The 21,032-nt window shown below is 38.2% G+C and overlaps 1 protein-coding gene across 2 annotated transcripts; it reads left to right on the top strand.

Moving 5' to 3' along the window:
• The first annotated feature begins 692 nt into the window (after positions 1 to 692).
• On the top strand, positions 693 to 16,775 carry LOC139149143 (UNC5C-like protein). 2 transcript variants are annotated; one of them, XR_011556077.1, is made up of 9 exons: positions 709 to 945; positions 6,559 to 6,821; positions 7,711 to 7,891; positions 8,766 to 8,825; positions 9,103 to 10,110; positions 10,287 to 10,433; positions 11,126 to 11,302; positions 12,404 to 13,054; positions 13,412 to 16,775. XR_011556077.1 is itself a non-coding variant. In XM_070720713.1 (8 exons), exons 1-8 carry the CDS (start codon positions 877 to 879, stop codon positions 12,824 to 12,826), a joined length of 2,328 nt encoding a protein of 775 aa, XP_070576814.1. In that variant the 5' UTR covers positions 693 to 876; the 3' UTR covers positions 12,827 to 16,775. The 2 variants fall into 2 exon arrangements, 1 of the variants encoding a protein (XP_070576814.1); XM_070720713.1 differs by having other exon boundaries at positions 693 to 945; positions 12,404 to 16,775.
• The last annotated feature ends 4,257 nt before the right edge of the window (positions 16,776 to 21,032 follow it).

Genomic DNA, 21,032 nt, shown 5'->3' with positions numbered 1-21,032 from the left:
ATCAGTAGATTGGTCTGGGGGCTGGGAATGGGGAAAAGGAGGAGAGGGGAAGTTACTTGTAAAACGGGAACAGGGGAAGTTGAGCCTATTTATAAAATTAAATATGGGGAAAATCGACAGTTTTTTTTAATCACAAGGCAAGGGAGCTTCATGTCTGCAGGGGAATGACAAAATTTTAAGGGAATTTTTTTCCTGGGTAAGGGAAATCGACAAGTTTTTTTCGCCGCAGGGCAGGGGAGCTTCAAAAATTCACAATTGGGTAAGGAAACAGGCAGACATATGTGAGGAGCGGGTAAAAATGAAATTTGAGTGCGGGAGGGTAAGTCGAAAAATTTTCAGTTGGAGGGCAAATTGTGAACAGTTAATCAATTACCCTCTCGACTTAAATATAGTCAGTTCACATTACTTGTCCCGCACAATATATCTTGTCGTAGTAAAGACCCCTTTAAAAGTGCATTGTTCGTTGGCTGCACCTGAAGTTTTGGCGTTGTCTTACATTTACCTGAAGACGACTTGATGTACATGTAGAAATCGATAAGTATGTGTACTATTAACTTATGTCACGATACAACTACGGACACAATGGGCCCGCCTTTTCAGTTCGAGTGACTCGTCACCAATGCATGCAATGAGGAAGTCTGCGATTGGATATTACAATTTCCTTATCGGCATGCGTGTATATACGGACTTTTGAAGTTACCCCAGTTCATTCATACGCAAGGCAGTCTTGTGAACTGCCGTGATCAAGCCATGAGGGTAGTTCGACCTCCTTGATCCAACCAAATGAGTCGTTTTCATTCACGATCTGGCATTTACCTGTGAATTGAGAGAAGTTCCTGATCGCTGCCGAAGGATTACCGTCTATAGAGAACAGTCATGAATTTTCCATTTCTACTCAAGATGTTTTGTATTTGTCTCCTTTTTAGCCCACTAGTCCTTCATTCGGTGAGTACATCCTATGCTTGTTCTCTACGCGTGTTTATTGAAAGCGATCAGACAAAGATCGCACACTGACTTAAAAAATGGACAGCTGTCATGTAGACCTCAGGAACTGATGTGCGATTTGAGATGCATAAACTCAACCAGGATATACGCGGTGCATTTCACTTGCGTGGCCTTCTTCAGTACGGCAGCACAAGAGTGACATTGGAAATTTAGTTTTGTAATTGCTGATCGATACTATGCCCCAGACCTTAACCCCAACCCTAACCTAATACGCTTCCCTAGAATTCCTTATGACTATAATTTAGTGTCAATTTCTGGTCATGTTGCTCTAATGAGGAAGTATTCTGACAACATATGTTGACAAAGAGATCATAATATATATTGACCAACTGTGTTAAAAAATAATAAGTCAAACGTGACCAGTTCTGACATATGGAATATTTAAATGAAAACACTTATTTGCACAATCATGCTGATTGTGCAAACTGATCTGATGATGTAATTGATCTGATGATGATGATGATGATGATGATGATGATGCAATGGCTTTGGTATTAAACATCACGGACGGCCCAATGAAGGGGGCGTTTCCAAATAATAACGACATATGAATATGTAATTTTTGGGCGAAGTTTCTTGGTTTTTTTTTAAAATCAAATATCCTCTTCTCCGAAACAACTTTGTCCGGTAACTCTATTCGCTAGATTCCTTGTGATTGCCAGGTTCAGATTTGTTGAAGTGATGAAGAAATTTCATACGCCTATTGTTAGGCCAATTTGATCGTTTTTTGTCAGAAAATTCCACTTCAATCTCTGAAACTAGTTTTCTGGGGTCAAACTGTTTTCTCAGAAACGACTTTCATTACGTATTACCAGCTTTGACTGTTGGCTTTTGAGACTACATCACTCCGAGTTTTAGAAATTTACGAGTTCTTTTGGTCCAAGTTTTGGTCAACACGTCTTCATTTCTGAAAGTGCGGCGTGTCCAAGTGTTTCAACAGCTTCCATGATCGTTCTCTCTGTTTTTTGCAGATTTCTTCCTTCAACTTCTGATGTTTATGTTTGTTTCGCACCATATATTTTGAAATTTCAAAAAGCGGCCAATTCGTGTCAGAGCACTCACATATCATTTCTAGCTTTCCGGAACCTGAGTAAAAAATAACTAAGCTTAAATAAACATTCCATCGATTTTAGACACCCGTTTTGTTTTGTTTTATCAAATAAAATTAGCAGAGCAACTGTTCATGTGTGGAGGGACTGTGGCAACGATACAATTTTCGATATTACAATCTTTCTCGCTCTTACCGGGGATAGATATAATTTTCATCTGAGAACACTGCCATTATTGTGGTCATGGCTGTACAATTTCGATTACAAATGTTTTGCATATTCAATTAGCATGACTTATTTATGTGTCCTATGATAAGCAAACTCTGAGACAGACTTGTGTCTTCCGTGAAAGTAACAGCAGCCTCAAGGAGATAAGTCCATAAGATTACAATTGTGCGTCCGTCAACAGCTTGTGTGAATGCTTTTCAAACTGTGGACAAATCATTTTTTTAGTCTTGCGAATATCGAAAATCTAATTTTCAAGAGAGAGAGAGTCAACACAGTGGGCGGTGGCCAATTATGAACCTCAAGTATCTGTTAACGTTATTTTGTGGACATTTTTTCCGGGAAATTTTCTTCAATCTCCGGCCGATCCAACAACTTGTGGCGTAAACCTTCATTTTTCAGCTATGAAAGACGGCAAAAATCAATTAATCAACCAATCTTTATCATCCCATTTCGGGCAAGTAGCATTGCGGCAGTGAGCAACATACATCAAATACAAAAATGACAAAGTAAAATACATGTATTAAAATCCGGGGTGCACACGGTTAAACTCAATAAAAAGCACGCAGGGTAAAATAACGAAAATACAACATTCTAAAAAGTTCATTTTAAAAAGGTCCAACTTTCCCTAGGGTAATTATGAGGAAAAGTTTTCAATCCCTTTGTCGAGGTCATATTATCTTCTTCCACATAAAGAAGAGTGTCCTTAACCAGTAATTTTGTTATCTTATGAAACTCGTCTGTATCGCTCTGTATGTACAAGCGTGCAAACAGTGCCCATAGCTAGATAATAACAAGTCTCTCATCGAGAGGAAAAGTCATTCCGACAGGATGAAATCCCTTCTTATTGAAAAAGAATCGAGTAAAATTTGAAGATTTCCCACATAACTACGGAACAGCAAGCTATTCGTTGTTTTATTCGAATTTGACCATGGCGGAGAAGCATCTGACTGAAAAGCGTTAAAGTCAAGAGAAGTGGGCGATTTTTTAAGGTAGACGCGCCTCGGGGACAGATATTCAGACTATCAAACTTTTACAATTCTCTTCTGATATACCACTTGTGGGTATTCATTTCAAAGCTCTTGGTGAAAGAAAACTTTTCACTGGTTTAGTTTTCCGAAAATCGAAAATTGTATTTTTTTTCTCCATTTTAACACAGGGATGGCGGCCATTTTGAATTCTAAATATCGGTAAATCTTGGGTTATTTGTTTCTCTTGTACTAAACTTTGCACGGTGACCCACGATTTAGTAAGAGAACGGCTGAAAGTTTCATTGTGGAAAGTTTGAGCGAAACTTTAAGTGTTTCACTTTCGAGGTGTATACTACTTCAAGAGACAGTCTGTTTTTAGCAATCCACCTCTATTCGTGTAAGCACACCCACTTGTCATGCATGGATAAAAATAACCTAGTTCCTACAAACTTTCCATTGATTTTAGACTTGTTTTATTCAAAATAAACAGCAGTATGCAAAGTGGCAGTATACTGTGGCTTAAAGTTTGTTGATGTGTCCGTTATGGGACTTGCAAAATGATGCAGTTGATGTCGATAATTATATTTGCTATCTTTTCTTTCTGCTGTGTTCTCTCACAAAGTTTCAAAAGTTTCACAAAATCTACGTAAATCACAGCACATGTGATCTCTTTAAACCTCGTTTCGTATCTTGAATAACCTTCGTTGACTTGGTTTGTAATTCGCAGTTGAATAAAACGCGAAAGAGTGTTTAACACGCGTACGTCTGCATGTCGTACCCATCAAGACATGATGAAAGCCAGCCCCCCTTTTTTTCCTCTTGAATGATTAATCGCAAAGTACAAAACCTGTCTCATATTTGATGTTTTTACATAAATATCTTAATTCACGTTTAATGTCGTCATTATTTTTACAAAAATCAATATACTTCACCCGTCTACATCATGGTATTACGACTCAGATCTCAATTATTATGACATATGCCATCGTTCACATCAAACATCGTGTTATCATCACGCACAAAATCAACCAGGAAATTTCCGAGGTTTTAAATGTCAGGATGTAATATGCAATCACAGTTTAGATTGAAGGTAAGCTTACATGAACCAATAAAAAGATTCAGTTGTTAGGGGAAACCCTGCAAATGGCGTCCCCAGAATGGTCCGCCCTTCACAAGTGGAAAGATCAGCTTCTGTTTGACCCTTGCTATTTACATGAAAATGAAAATGAAAATACGCAATCTGACTTCTGGTTTTGTCGAGTTGTCTCTATATAGTCTGTTGTACGTCATTGCCTCTGAACGACAATCAAAAGTTTCAACTAACGTCGCGCATGTACCATTGACACAAGGATCAGCATTGTCTCTGAAAGAATTTTATTCACAACGACTTACAGTATGAGAAATCTAGAGTAGCCGTGGTGTTGTTTTTCCATTTTATGATAACGTGTTGACACCACCTTCTATCAAAAGGTCACATTGAAAAGTACTTCTGCATTTTACCATGCGTCATTCCGTTGAAAAAAATCCAATTGCACGACTTTTTTCATATCAACGCCTATAAAGCAATAATTTAAATGTTCTGGCCCTACTTTTAACTCTTATACCGCCCACGTCTTGCTTTCCCAAAGTTCTAGATACATGTGTATGGGAAAGGTGCAGTAACATCTGATGAACCCTGTTCTGTTAAAAAGGTGGATAACTTTTTACCGTCTCTAAATGTAAATATATATAAGATTTTCCACTATCTTCTAACCACTGCCAGTATAGATTTTTGTGTAAATCAGTAGACCCGTACCAACAATAGTGAAAGTACATACCGTGAAGCAGGCCATGAGACGGTACGTCAACTCATTTGCATAAGTCCATGTTGTTGTTGGGCAATAAAAATCAACGGATATACGTTTCTCCAATTTCTAGGCTGGACAAAACAGCTTTCCCAAATTCTCCAAGCATCAATTCTCCGAGACCCATTCTTCATAGAGTTTGTCAAACGACTTTCAACCACAATGCTCACAGACTGGTGGCACAAACTAGCTTTTTTCTCAGAGCGACGTAGACATGTAACCTGTGACTTTGACTCTTGTCAAGTTAAAATCACCGTGAATCTGAAAAAGACGAAAATTATTGTATCTAAAGCTGGGGGATATCTTTCAAAACACGAAAAGTGGCTTTTCAATGGATAAAGAGTTAATGTTGTATCCTATCACAAGTACCTAGGTGTTATGTTTTCTTGTAGACTTTATTGCTCTGTGGCTACGAAAACACTAGCACAACAAGCTAAAAAAGTATTTATGAGTATACATAGAGCGAGTAAAATAAAAAGACAGGCTCTTTCTCGTGTGATGTATATTTCAAGATTTTTGATGCTATGGTCTTACCAATAATTACATACGGCTCAAAAGTATGGGAGTACGCACAATACGATTACCTCTAGAGAAAGAATCCAATATCTAACATGTAAACTATTTTGGGAGTCTCATCAAATGTTGCCATTTTAGGTGAGTGTGGCAGATATCCTATTTATCTGCATATAGCGAAAAATGTGTGAAATATTGGTGCAGGCTTTTAAGAATGCCAAACGATCGCTATCCAAAGAAATGTTACCAGATGCTTTATCATATTGACAAGTTTGGTGTAAGGTTAAAACCCACATGGGTACATCATGTGAAAAATTTACTTTATCTGTGTAATCTACGGGATGTATGGGATAACCAGGAAGTTCTTGATGAGAGCATTTTATGATCATAATAACTGGTACAGCGGAATATGTACTCTTGATAAACTTTCATGTTATCGGGAATTTAAGAGTTCTCTTAAAACCGTAAAAGTATCTTTCCACTGTGAAAATTAAGATGCACATGGTTATGCTAGCTTGTCTAATATTCTCTTCTCATCACTTACGAATTGAAAAAGATAGAAAATTAAAAAATGGTGTGCATGAACGAATATGCTTGTTATGCGATAGGAAAGAGGTTGAAAACGAGTACAACTTTGTTTTACTATGTAACTTTTTCGATAGTTTAAGGGTGAAATATATTCCCCGTTATTATTTTAATCCTCCGACATAGAGAAAATTCAATCACTTGATGCACATGTAATTCAACGTCTAGCAGCATATACATTCCATGCTTTGAAATAAAGAAAAGAGACTACTGAACAGTACTGAGATTGTTGAGTACGTGTTACCTGTCAATTTATGAACTTTCCTTCATGTAATGTTAGAGTGTATTGGGCCGATGGCCTTAAATCACTGAGTAAAGACCCTTAATATATATAATCGTTCGGTACTCTTGCTCTTATTGTTTCAGGCTTATGGAATCCCGACGGGCAACGATGGATACCCATCGTGCATTTCGTGCAGTCAAGGAATAAAATCATGTTTTGTCTGCGAGAGTGACCCGGGTTCGATGTCAGGTACCTCTGAAGACTCCATAAGACAATGTCCACCGGAGACCGAGATGAAGATTAAAAGTTCAAGTGATGATGTCGAAGACGGAAACGTGTTTAAGTCCAATACGTGCAATTTGGCAACGGACGAGGTACAGCAGGGGTCACGGTGGATGTGCTGCAGGTAGACCTATACATTTATCAATACGATGCGCTCAACGATTGCTGTGTGATTTTTTGTGTTTATAACCCACTCACATTGAGAGAGAGAGAGAGAGAGAGAGAGAGAGAGAGAGAGAGAGAGAGAGAGAGAGAGAGAGAGAGAGAGAGAGAGAGATTACCATGAAGTCATTAAAATTTTTGTGTAAGGAAGGAGATCATTGAGATATCTTACGTAGATCTGAGGATTCTCAAATTTCCGGATTGTTGGAATCCCTTCAACCTCCAAGACCATAATTAATGATAGCTCCCTGAGAAATACGCGCAACAATGCTTCGGTTGCGTTGCACCTCTAGCTCCGTGTGTCAACTTCTTTCTTTTAGGAATTAGAAATATTGAAAATGCATACATCTTATTGAATGTATTCCACTAGCTTCTTTTTAACCATTAAACCAGGATTCAAATAAAACATATCTTCAATATAATCCCTCTTAGAATTAATTTCTTATTATAGCACCGACTGTCCATTTCCCATTCGATCACGGGGGCATATACAGTTCACATGTGGCTCCTCATTATCGAAAAGTACGGAAAATTACAATTGAATGTCTGATGCTTTCACCAGTTGTAGTCTGGTAAACAGCAAATTATTAGTCAACAAAGCAATGCCCTGAACTCTCTGATTCTATTAGTTCGAACATAGATACACAACCATAGATAGATGTTCTATCCAAAATGTAAGGCTCTAGTATTAAACTCGGGCCGCTCTGGCTTTGGTTAATAGTCATCTACAGAAATTTGTCACAGCTTTCCGTGCGGTGAGTTTTAAAATAACATATAGAGCTCTCCCAGCAATTTACCGCAGAACTCAGTGTCAACAGAGCGACTATATTTTGGTTTTCTTTGCAACACAGGGAAAGTCGAGTAACTGGCGATCACGAAGACGGTGACTCGACTGTCAAAACCGACAGCCACACCATTTTCTATGTTCTCATCCCCATAATGTTTTTCATTGGGTTGTTTCTTGGAATTCTTTGCTTCTACCTGGTCTACATCAAGAGGGTCAGTATATGGCCTAAATTGCACTCTATTTTGGTGAGTATTTTTTTTACCAGACTCTCAGTCCCTTGCTTTGGTCACAGTCATTCTACCCACGTGGGTGGAGGGACTGTGTTTTGGCAATTCCATTGAACTAAACGTGGAGTGCACATTGCCATATACAAGTCATTAAGGTAGTATGCACCTCTAAAGTGAAAGACTGAAACTTTTGCTCTAACTTTCCTCAAGGAATCTTTCAATCATTCTCTTTAAAAATCAAGAATAAAAATAGGGGGGTCACCGTGCAAATTTTGGTAATAGAGAAACAAATTACCCAAGATTTACCGATATTAGAAATTCAAAATGGCCGGACTGCGTCCGCGGGGACTAAAAAGTCGACAATGTGTTACCACCGAAGAAGTCATATGATGGTCTCAGTGTGCCAGTTGGGTTGTCTAGAGGGCGTCTCGTTCATTGGCTTGTTTGCATGGGAGAAACTTCGACACGCAGACTGCCAAATTCACCGACTTCTCGCAAAGTTCATCGATCATAGTGTAGCAGCGCTATCTGGAGTCATTGTGTACTTAAAATTCCGCTAACTGTAACTGTGTCTGTATTATAAAGTATTTTATTGCTAACACGTTTGTGAAATACTCTCTTTTTGCATCAAAAATATGTTGTCAGGGCACCGTAGCCTGTGTGTTATGTAATTTGTTGTGGTACACGAATTATTGATGAACTAGAACAATATCGATGCATTTCGTACATCATGTGCTACGTTGGCAACATAAATACTTTGTGGTTCAGCTTACTTTAAGACGACGAAGGTACGCGTAATTTTTTTATGTTAAAATGAAATATTATTGAAAAGTTACAGCAATATTGTCTTCAATTTTAGTTAATGATAAAAATTATCCCTCATTTTTTACAGTGCCCTTGTTGGTCGAGAAATTGGGTCCTATCCGAGATTACCATGCTTGAGGAAGTAGAGGTGAGAAATCATTAGAACAGATTTAAAAGTATATTTATTTTGATTCTATAGCTGACACGTTGAAGACCAGCAGACATGGAGTTGGACGAACATATAGAAGGCAATTGCAGAAATAATTAAAGTTGAATGTCTACAATTTTGTCAACACTAATGGAATACGCTCTTCAGATTTCTTATAACTAGAAACTCTTTATATAATTTTTGTGTGCTGAAATTGCGGAGAGGTTGTAGATAAAAATTCTGAACAGTGAATTATAGTTCAAGCGATCTGTTTCAGGAACAGAACAATGGTACTGTCACTCCAATACAACTTGTCTGGGGTCCTGAAAACAACGAGGGAGGATCAAACAACGCGACTATGGTTGGCACAGCCCCGAGTAACGGATTGACAATTTACAAGAAACGGGACCGAGTCCGCACAGCTGACGGCGGTGGGGAGCGATATCGCAACAAACTGATGTCTTTGGGCCGTTCGCAAAATACTCTGCTGGGCATACCCGATTCCCCAACTTCTCCACAATTGCCGGCGCAGGACCACTGGGATTCATTCATTGAACATCATGGAGGTGATGTCGTCCTTCATGGGCCAGAAGAGGGTGACCAAGGCCCTGGGGTTGAAGAGACAAGTGACCAGGGACCACAATTTGCTGTCCCGAATGCAACTGATCTGGAACAATTCCTTGGCGAAGTGAATGACCTTGCTGAACATGCGACGGAACAAAATACTTGGAAGGACTTTAATTTTGTCGGTTCCACGTTTGCCGCAGGATTGTTTGATTTCGATGGCGGTCACCTTACACTAGACGAAATTGGCATTGACCTGTTCATACCTCCTGGCGCCCTGAACACCAGAGACCCAGAGTTGATTTACATCTACGTTAGTAAAGAGCACAGCGCTTCACTCTCCGAAAATCACATATCTTTGAGCTCTACCATCTATTGTGGTCCCGACGGTCTCAGATTTGAGGAGCGGCTTGTGCTGTCGTACCATCACTGTGCACTAAACGCAAGAGACGTTAAAGTTGTCACCCTCTTCACAAACACTCACGTTGGGCACCAGCCAAACTTCCGAGATCTCGCCACGGACGAGGCTTGCTTCAGTTTTGTCATGGGTCAGAAGTGTTTCCTCTTTATAAACCATTTCACAGGTTTCACCACGGTTGGCGAAGGGCAACACGTTAAAAAGATGATGGAGGTCATGTGCTTCGCTGGTGCCTTGCAGCCTAGGGCAATCGATTTTCCTATCAGGATCTATTGCGTCAACCAAACACTGGACGCGAAACAGGTGAGACGATCTGCTTCGAACATTTTACTTCAACAGCGCTGTCACACATACATGTCGAATAAAAAGTGTATTGCCGATCTATGTATCAGAAAACTTAAAGACTAATAAAAATCATTTTCAAAAGAAGCATCGGTGAGAAAAAATAATTTCCGTTTGTTTTACGTTTGTTTCGACAGCTTGTCCGAGAAGAAGAATTCAACCGAGGGGATCAAATTGACGTCTCTAAACAGATCTTGATCGACAGTAGTAACAAGAGTGACTTGGAGTTCATGATCAAAGAAATGAGCCCGAAGGGTTGGAAAGTCAAACATAGCCCTCATCAGGTGGGTATAAAGCTTTGAGTGCAACTGTGACGTCATCGTCTGGATGTCCTATCGGCTGTGTATTGGGTATGCTGCAACACGTCACACATTTTGGCCGATCATTACACTGATTGCACTTTGAAAAAGAAAATCGAAATAGTAACTATCATCAGTTTAGCTGTGGTTATCCCTGGGAATGAATGGCTGTGGTTATCCCTTGGAATGAATGGCTGTGGTTATCCCTGGGAATGAATGGCTGTGGTTATCCCTGGGAATGAAAATGTCATTGTCGAGCAATTTAGTGTTTGGATGCCTAGTATGACGAAATAGCCAGTAATTACTTTTCAGCAAAGCCTGTACACGCAAAGCTGTTTTTTCAATGTTGAATGGAAATTGTTTGCCGTGTGTGAAGGAAGAATTCTGCTTTTATGGCGATGAAGATGGCACTTTGCAGCCATTACAATAACCCTCAGAAAAAAAACTCAATAGCTACATCACCGGCCCGTTTGTACAATTACCACTTCTCAAAAATTCAAATTTTCTTGTTTTAAATTGGGCGTTGCCTGTACTATGTTGTCTTCTAATTGGATTAAAATTTACCTGGAAAAAAAGTGTTTCAGCGTGACTAAGAATTTTTACCGATATTTTTATAAACATAAAAACTATCTGTCAACAAACCGAGAAACCAACCAGTTTCTTGTTTGTCATTACAGACAATTAAGAGCGGAATATTGAACAGCGGCTCGTGTGGCTCCATCAGTTATCATTTTATTAAGGAGGACAATACTCTATCAATGTTAGATTGTTCGTTGGATTTCTACCAGCACGATAACGATACTGCCAGTGAAGTATCTCCTCAAAGCATTCTCATCATTCTTAACGAGGAAAAGGTAAATCTTTATGTCATACCAATTCAAATATGATAAACAAGAGAGACAAGGATGTGTGAACTTCCCACACATGCAAACATAGTTCAATGTCACTGTGAGATTTTATACACGTGCAATCTTCTTATGGTAATGTACACTTATGCATACCCTCAACATAGACAAACAATAAATATTAGCGCCCGTTTATTACCCAGAGACGCCATTTGTGACCAGAAATACATAGCTATTCCTGAGGCCCTTGGCCGAGGTCAAATTGATGTGTTTCTGGTAACGCAAGGCCACAAGGGGTGATAAACTATCGTTATAGCCCAAATAGAGATCAGGTTATAGGTGTTTTATAACACACTACTTAATGTGCTAAGATATGATGAAGGCACTAAAACAACACATTTGGGAAGTTTACTGGGCGATTTTAAATAGAGGTTGTGCCAATTTCTTAATAAAAAAAGCAAAAAAGAGTCCTTAGCATACCGCACAATGTCTTTTTTTGCTCATGAATATTTATTAGCAAGGAACTCTTCAGGTTCCTACGCTTTTGGAATGGAAATTTTTGTTATTCTAATCAGAGGATCGTCGCTCATCCCCGACGCTCTTCGTGCTCTGGCACCTGCAATTGTTTCAAAGTTGCAGACGACGCTTAGAGCTATGATCACCTGACCGGGCTCGTTTACAAAAACTATTTCCCTAGGGGACTAGTCGTTCAAAAATACCATCTAACGTAACTTTTTTTTTTCGAACCAGTAGGGACTAGACATAGCAATGTTTTCGTCACGTGACATGTTTTAGCGAATCGCGACACGGAATGAGCATGTGGAGTGTTATAAAATTATTATATCTGTGTGTCAATTTCGCAACTCTCGTCTGCAGGTACACACTTGATTTGGGTGCACCATATAAAGGCCTGAACTCTTGGCTCGTGATATATTGTACTCAAATATCCTTTCACATCAAATGGCATGAATCAGAATTCTTTGTTGCTTCTAAAAATGTTGTTCTAATTGCCATCTGCCATATAAAGTTCTAATTTAGTACTGGTACATGTCCTTAAATTTCCACGGCTGTCCCTTCCAGAGCGTTAATTTTCATTTCTGTAAATTTTAGGAGAGCGAGGAAACAGAGAGCATGGTATCCCAATGCAGGACGAAAATGAAACACCGTGTACAGCCACAATTTCGATACTCAACTCGTCTGGAGATCAGTCAGAACTTGGATCCCCCGTGTGTTTTGGGAAAGGATTGGAAACTCTTCGCCGACAAAATCGGGCTCGATTGCGACACCATAAAACAGATGGACGATATGTTCAAACGGCGCATCATTCGCAGTCCGACAATAGAGGTTTTAAGCCTCTGGGACGCACAAAAAAGGACAATATCGGTCGATCACTTGAAGGACCTGAAGAAAATCTTTGAGGACATGGGGAGAGAAGACGTTGCCGCAATCGTTCAGAGTGCCGTCGATGAATTTCATAGAATTCATGGCATGGAAAGCGGTGGCGCAACTGGGTGGAATCCTGATCTCTGCTAGAGCATATAAGCCTATTTTAATGTTTTTATAGACAGTTCATGATTAGTTTCGCATGGAGACCAATTCTATTGTACAACTGAGTAAACGAACTTACATCATCGCGAAGATTTCATTTCAAAACTCGTGAATTATCATGTGTACCCTTTTCTAGAATCAAACTTATTCCAACAATTCATACGGTGACTGAGGTGCTAACAGACCCGGATTAAATGTTAGAAACCTTTTAAGGTAGAACGCACCTCGGGGACGGACATTCGGACTCTCAAACTTTTACAATTCTCTTCTGATATACCACTTGTGGGGGTTCATTTTAAAGCTCTTGGTGAAAGAAAACTTTTCACCGGATTAGTTTTTCGAATTTCGAAAATTTTTATTTTTCTCCATAGAGTTAACACAGGGATGGCGGCCATTTTGAATTTCGAATATCGGTAAATCTTGGGTAATTTGTTTCTCTAGTACCAAAATTTGCACGGTGACCCCCTATTTTTATTCTTGATTTTGAAAGAGAATGATTGAAAGATTCCTTGAGGAAAGTTTGAGCAAAAGTTTAAGTCTTTCACTTTCGAGGTGCATATTACCTTAAAGGGGTGAAATCTATTTTTTAATTTCGTAATTTCAAACCACCTGCACGAACATGTCACCATAAAAAAGATAAAAATATCATTTTGTAACCTTTCTTCCGTAGGCCTATTGAAATAATGTATGTTTCCGGTAACCCGACCGACCCTTGTAAAACCAGTCGACCAAAGACATTGTTTTCGCATTTTCAAAAAACAATTTTATCGTATTTTATGGGTCTCAACCAACAAAAAGAGACTATTAAACAATCCTCTGACCTACCTACCCTAATATTCTGAGGAATGTTACCGGAAATACACATTTTTTATTCGACCGTAGATCGGATAATCTCAGCATTCATCTTGCATTGTAAGGCAGTCTTTATGATATTTGCGGATTATTCACCTGCTCACATGTACGACCTTCCTTTTCTTTGAGTACAGCTGTACGGTGAAAAGTCATTATGGAAAATATCAGGTACATGATTAGTATGCACGCATGCGTGCATGCGGTATTGAACACGCTGCATCAATACATGTGTCAGTATAGAAATGTGCAACACATCGTAAAGTATTGAACAAAGTACCAGATTTATATCTCTCTAATCCATGTAATCATACATGAAGAACAACAAATGGAATGGACGCCCAGACCAGTGGACACAGATTTTGCCTCTACCCCAATCTGACATCATGCATATAAATTTTCCAAAAGGTACACGTGATATCCATCGGATATGTCTTCAAGAGAACATGCCTTTACATTGAAAAATATAATTGACTGAAATGTAATTTTTAATTATTGTGCACAAATACGGATATGGTAGCAGTTAGAATTCAATTTAGGTCAAGTTCAATCAAAAATAATATATCAGGGAAATCATTTTCAAACGGTTGTGGTTAATTCTAACACGATTGCAACTAATTTGGGATAATTGGATTTTCATATTTTTCAAATTTCTCAAAAATGTTAGGTGCCCTATAATTCAATGTTGCAAGATTACAAATTACTCATAAAAACAAGTGTATAACTTAAAAAGAAAAGCAGATGAGCTTACATTTGCGGATCAAATAGACATTAATTCACCATCCAATTATCCCAAATTAGTTCCAATCGTGTTCTCTGAAGGCAGCATTCAGTTATAATAGTCGGGTATTTGTCGGCAACACATATTTTGCCACAACCCTAATCTGACATCGTGCATATAAATTTTCAACAAAAAGGTACAAGTGAAATCATCGGATATGTATCCAAGAGAACATGCCCTTACATTGAAAATATAATTGACTGAAATGTAATTTTAAATTATCATCATTGTGCACAAATACGGATATGGTAGAAGTTAGAATTCAATTTAAGTCAAGTTCAATCAAAAATAATATTTCAGGGAAATCATTTTCAAACGGTTGTGGTTAACTCTGAATTGAGGGAGCGTTCAGATATATTGTCCGGGTATTGATCGGCAATACTCAGGGCAAGGGACATGTCACCTAAAATGGGAAATGCGCAAAGGGAGAGAGTCATGCCATCTTCACAAAGCACGGGAGTCACTTTATTTTTAGAAATTTCCACTCTAACAAAAAAGCCTGGATTCAATTTGCACAAAAAATATTTCGGCAAATATAGCTGATTCACTCCACTTTCTCATTCTCTGAAGTCAGAGGACACCGTGGTCTGAATACAAGTGTACATATCTACCGTCTTATTAACTATATTGTCCCGGCATTGTCTTGCCATATCTTTTACTGGCAGAGTGAAATTGACACGTCCCTGGCACGTTTTGGCTGAAGTTAGGAAACTACTAGTTAAAGCGTAAACAAATACCCTGATGGGTGTATTCAGAAGTTCATTCTGTGCTCCAGTTTTGATGTCTAGCTATTATTAAGGAAACAGATGCACAGACCCTGTCTTGGGAAATATAAAACGTGGATATAAATGAAAAGTATCTTTGTCCTTGTTTTCCATCGTCAGTTAGTAGTAATATTGGAACGTGATGAATAGGAAGTTCTGTAGTTCACTAAGTGTATGTTTCTGCATATAAGCTTTCCTTAATTGCATATTAAATACATAAACATGTGGTGGTACCAAGTGACATCACGGTGCTGAGGCCAGAGAACCCACTCCCAGTTAGGAAGCTTCGTGATTGGTATGTCTGCAACATTATGTCTCGCAGCATGGCAGTTTCAGTTCTCTTTGATTATCCCTTGCCCTCGGCCTTGGGTGCTTAAACCTATGTTATTGGACATTTTCATGACCTAACATTCTGGTGATGTTGACTGTGTGATGGTCTTCAAAGTACACTTTTTGTGTATGAAAATGTGTCAATGGGTCAATGTTGTAGTGGCAATTCAGTGCAGAATTCAGTGAATATGGTTACAATTTATCGACCAAAGAAACACAGGAGAAAGCTAGTGCAATTACGTACCTGTACACTCAAATCAGAACAGAAAATAGGGAAACAGAGAGAAAGATTTGGTTCGTTAGGAAACTGTGCAAACAAATAGCTCATTGCAACAGAAGTGTAATTCAAAATTAACTCTAACCTTAGAATTTTTTTCAGCTGTTTGTTGCATATGTCAGCACCATTTTCTGTAGAGAATGATGTACTTCCAGCAGAAATTGAAATTCCGAAATTGAAATTCCTGGTTTTCAGCTTGTCAACATTGATTGTATACGTGTGCCCTGCACTGTTCGGGTTAATAACCAAATTTAGCCCCAGACATGCATTCAATTGTCAACAACGCAACGCACGTCGCACACTGGCACGCCACAGCACTGACAAATCAAGTACATGCACGTGGTATTTCAAAATATTGTAGCAAGTGGAACATGAAACTGGAGTTGTTACATTGAAAATACTAAAAGAATTGTGTATAGAGGGTTTCATTAAATTTCACTGAAGCATAAGAAGAATTTACAGACTCATTATCTAGCCTTAATAACTGAACGCTCCCTAAAGTTCTGACAACATCTATTGAAAATGCAGATTTTACGAAAGCAATTTAGTGCATGGTTACTTTTCTTCAGGGACAATATTGTCGGATCGATACTAAAGAAGACGTGCCCCAATCTATCTTTGAACGATGCTAACATTAAGTCTTTGCTTAATTTTTTTTATTGTAGTCACCACCATCATCATCATCATCATCATCATCATCATCATCATCATCATCATCATCATTCGGATTGCTATTTGTGACGATGTCATTCTAACAGGACGACAAAGAAATATTTCCAAATATGTATCGCTTTCAAGTTTGTTTATAATTTTTTTTGATGTTTTTCTATCTTGTCTTTGAAACTTTTACATTAACCCGTGTTATTTGCTGTGCATTAATACACTGGAAGCTTTTTTCAAATAAAAACTCATAACAAACCTTTTCTAACAAAATGACTTTGCTACTGTTTATTTGATACCCATGTAAATAGCCCAGGTCAATGGCACCTGCTGAAGAGCACAAAAAATGACGATCATGAGAGAGTATGCAAATTGTGACCTGGCTACATTTTGCAAAATTGTGAAAAACTGATCACAGTGACTTTGCCAAAGATATTTTTTCAAAAATACAAGACACATATGACTTAGATGCTGCTCAAAATTGAGTGGAGGGACGGTGGGTTTATACAACTGTGTTCTTGTTCTACTCTCTACGGCATGTTGGACTGTCCAGGGTCAGCTTGCCAACACAGCCTGTGTATGTGTACAGTGCATTTGTATCATTAACAAATAACTTTCAGTCTTGATTCTAATTCAATTATCATCCAATTCATATTTATGTATACAGGCTTTGTAGACAGACTGAATATTTTGTGTTTCAGCATACTGTAGGGAGACAGCAAGAAACTGTTAAATTTGATAAATTGCATAGAAATATTGGGAAAAAAAATTATTCACAGTTGCAGCTTCTGCCCCGTTACTATGCCTAGTTGTTTATTTTTAAAGAAAAATCATACATGTTTAGAATTTTTCGAGATAAAAGTCATGAAATGTTACAAAATGGTTCTAGATTTTGTTCAATTATCACTAACATTAGAACAATCGGATGACATCAAAATGTTGTTTTGTTTTTTTTCATTGAATTACCCGCCAAACCTTGGAATCGGGAAATGTGAAAAAGTAAAAAGGAATCAAAAACGTTTTAGGTCCCCATAGGCAGTGCAAACTTTCAAGTCCACCCTCTCCTACACTCAAAATTTTCGAATCCCCTCTTGATGAATTCCTCTAGCACCCCTACCCGTTTTTCGGTTTTTTAGGTGCCCAAGCCCAAGCTTGGGCACCTATTGGTTTCGTTGGAATTTTTCTTTCTTTTTGTGTCAATTTTTTGCCAGCCTAGAACTTGAATAACGCCTATGCTAAACATTTCAAACTTGGTACAATGATGGGGGCCATGAGAAGTGGTGCACCTGACCCTTGAATTTGTTATTGGTCACATGACCTGGCGGCCATATTGGATTTTCCAAAACCTAAAAACGGCTTCTCCTGATGATCTAGGTGTCTGATCAATTTGAATTTTTTTACATAGCAAGCATGACCTAAGGTCTTGAGATTTTGTAAATAAAATCGCATGTGGTCACGTGACTTTGGCCGCCATATTGGATTTTCCGAAAAATACCCTTTTAATCTTTAAAAATCTTCTTCTCCAGAACCAAAACACCGTTTGAGCTGAAATTTTACTCATGTCATCCTTAGAGTGATCTCTTTCAAGTTTGCGAAAAACATTTCGATCGGTCACGTGATTTGGCCGCCATATTGGATTTTGCGAAAATCGCAGTTTCATCTTCAAAAATCTTCCTCTCCAGAATCAAAACACTGATTAGGCTGAAATTTTACACATGTCTTCCTTAGAGTGATCTCTTTCAAGTTTGCAAACGATATTTTGATCGGTCACGTGATTTGGCCGCCATCTTGGATTTTCGAAAAAATACCAATTTAATCTTCAAAAATCTTCTTCTGCAGAACTAAAACACCGATTGAGCTGAAATTTTACTCATGTCATCCTTAGAGTTATCTCTTTCAAGTTTGCGAAAGACATTTGGATCGGTCACGTGACTTGTCCGCCATATTGGATTTTCGAAAAATACCAATTTAATCTTCAAAAATCTACTTTTCCAAAACTAAACCATCGATTGAGTCGTCATGTCATCCTTGAAGTGATCTCTTTCATGCTTGCAAAAGACATTTGATCTGTCAAGCGGTTTTGCCGCCATATTGGATTTTGCGTAAAACTTATGTTTACTAGTAAAACCAACAGTAACTATGAAATCATGTTCAATTTCCTTCTTAAAGTACCTCATTAAATATTCATATACAGACTTGGTAGTTGGTGACATGTGACACCTCTTCAAGGTCAATTTTTGTGTGTATATGTAATATTAGGCTTGGGCACTGCCAACGCTGCTTGCAGCTAAATTTGTTTTTTGGTTTTTTTTTGTGAACGCAGCCTTATTTACTTTTGAAAATGAGGGAACGAACGCGGTGCTAGAGACGTCAGCTTGGTCTGTTAAGATGTCGTTTTACGTAATTTTTAAAGTACTTAGGTTAATTGCATTAGCTGTGAACGGGATCGTGTCACCGCTGGATACACACTGTCCGATGAACGCAGAGTCGCGTCGAGTCTTCAACCTGTAGCCAAACCTACGTGCACACTTAGTTCCTCAAAATGGGCTTCTATCCAGGACTTCGTCATTGTATATGAATCTAATACATCATGTTTTCACACATAATTTTGACTTCTCTATTATTTTAACCACAGTCCCTCCTCTTACACAAAGTTCTTTAACCAAGTCAGTTATTAATGAGAACTGAATGGGTTAACTGACAGCACATCAGCCCTGCTAACGACTGCCTGACATGCGAGAAATGGCTCATATCAGTATTGCCTTTTATAAACATTCTGCATTGCAACATCAACAAATTGCCTTTTATGGACCGAGGTAGAGGAGGTCACCTGCTCCCGGTCGCAAGATCTCATATATAGTTGATTACATCTTCACACTCTGCTGTAATCTGCCTACCAAGACTTTCCAGTGTATTACATGTAATCCATAGACACTTCTACTTTATGTTTACACTTGGCGCACCAGTTATTGGAACACCAAATTAGGTAATTACCCAGCAACTTGGCTGAGTACTTTGCTATTTGACCTGGCATTTACCTAAACAAGAGTCTGTTTTATGGTCTGAAGACTGATAAGAAACCACCAAACTCACCAGGCAGATCCTCCACTGAGTAAACTGATATGCCTACACTGGAAAACACATTTTCGACTGGCAGCTACATGTAGTTGATGGCAGAGTTTTGAAGGGGGGAATAAAATGTTGTAAAGTGTAAAACATCGATCTGTCAACAACACACAAGAGTCTCTTTTCACTAAGTTTGTATTTCACCTGAGATTTCTATAACGCCCAAATATTGTCGACACACTTATCCATATTACTGTGTGCAGGGTACAGCAGTGTGTAGCCAGTGATAAATTCAATTTTTTTTTCTGTCGGATACGAACTCTCACCCTACGCTCTGTAAATGAGGTTACCCACAATTCTCCTCGATTTATTCAATGAAACATTATTTGCTACAGGCTAATTCAATTTTGTTAATTTACGATCATTTTTATTCGTTGAAATATTTTCTAAAATTATTATTTTAAAACTCAAGAATAAAATGAATAAGAATGTGATGATTGACGGTGCTAAAAATTGTACACTTTTCAAGTTTACACTATAAACAACTGAGATGGTCTCATCATACCACCTGTCAGACATGCAAATTTGTATATTTGTTGATTTGAAAAAAAGCCTCTGACACTATAGATCATGATATCCTTCTTCACAAACTGCATCATTATGGAGTGCGAGGTCCATCACTAAAGTTATTTTAACAAATCGTAATCAGTTTGTAATTGTCAATGGTAAATCTTCTTGTTACAGGCAAATCAAATGTGGTGTACCGCAGGGTTCCATTCTGGGTCCGACTTTATTCTTGGTTTACATTAACGATATTTGTAATTCAACTGACTATTTTAATTGTAGACTTTTTGCAGATGGTATCAACATTTTTAAATCTTTACGTGGCCAGAATGTAAATCTAACTCAAATTAACGCCAAATTTAATGAAATTATCAGTTGGTGTATGGCCAACAAATTCACAGTCAACGTTGACAAAACCAATTATATGATCATAAAGACACCACAGCGAAACACCACATTTGAAGGAAATCTGTCAATTGGGAATGATACCATAGAACAAGTTTCTTGTGCCAGCTATTTAGGGGTTATGATAGATTCATCTTTGTCATTGAAATATCATATACGAAAGGTTATTGAAGTAATTACACCCAAAATTGTATTATTACACGACTAAGACACTATGTTTCAAACTCCATTCTCATTCAACTATATATGTCGTTCATTTTACCTCATAAAATGTACTATTTGGAAATCTGGGGACCACTTTTTCCAGCTATTTAGAGACAAATTTTCCCCTTCAGAACTGTTTTACAAACTAAATATTTTTTACAAAGCTGAGTAAATATTGTACTTGTATGTTTGTTTGTGATTTGAAAAATAACAATCTTCCTCATGCATTTGAACATATTTTGAGATTCCAAAGCTCTCGTATCCAACACGTTTAACACAAGTTGAAAATTT

Source organism: Ptychodera flava, chromosome 14 (genome assembly GCF_041260155.1).
Source record: "Ptychodera flava strain L36383 chromosome 14, AS_Pfla_20210202, whole genome shotgun sequence".
Taxonomy (NCBI): domain Eukaryota; kingdom Metazoa; phylum Hemichordata; class Enteropneusta; family Ptychoderidae; genus Ptychodera; species Ptychodera flava.
Note: the sequence above shows the minus strand (reverse complement) of the source record. Positions and strands in the feature narration are given on the sequence as shown.

Coding starts and splice junctions, on each gene's coding strand:
- LOC139149143 (XM_070720713.1), top strand. CDS start 877: ATGAATTTTCCATTTCTACTCAAGATGTTTTGTATTTGTCTCCTTTTT. Junction 10,434..11,125: donor TCAAACATAGCCCTCATCAG/GTGGGTATAAAG, acceptor TTGTCATTACAG/ACAATTAAGAGCGGAATATT. Junction 11,303..12,403: donor TCATTCTTAACGAGGAAAAG/GTAAATCTTTAT, acceptor TGTAAATTTTAG/GAGAGCGAGGAAACAGAGAG.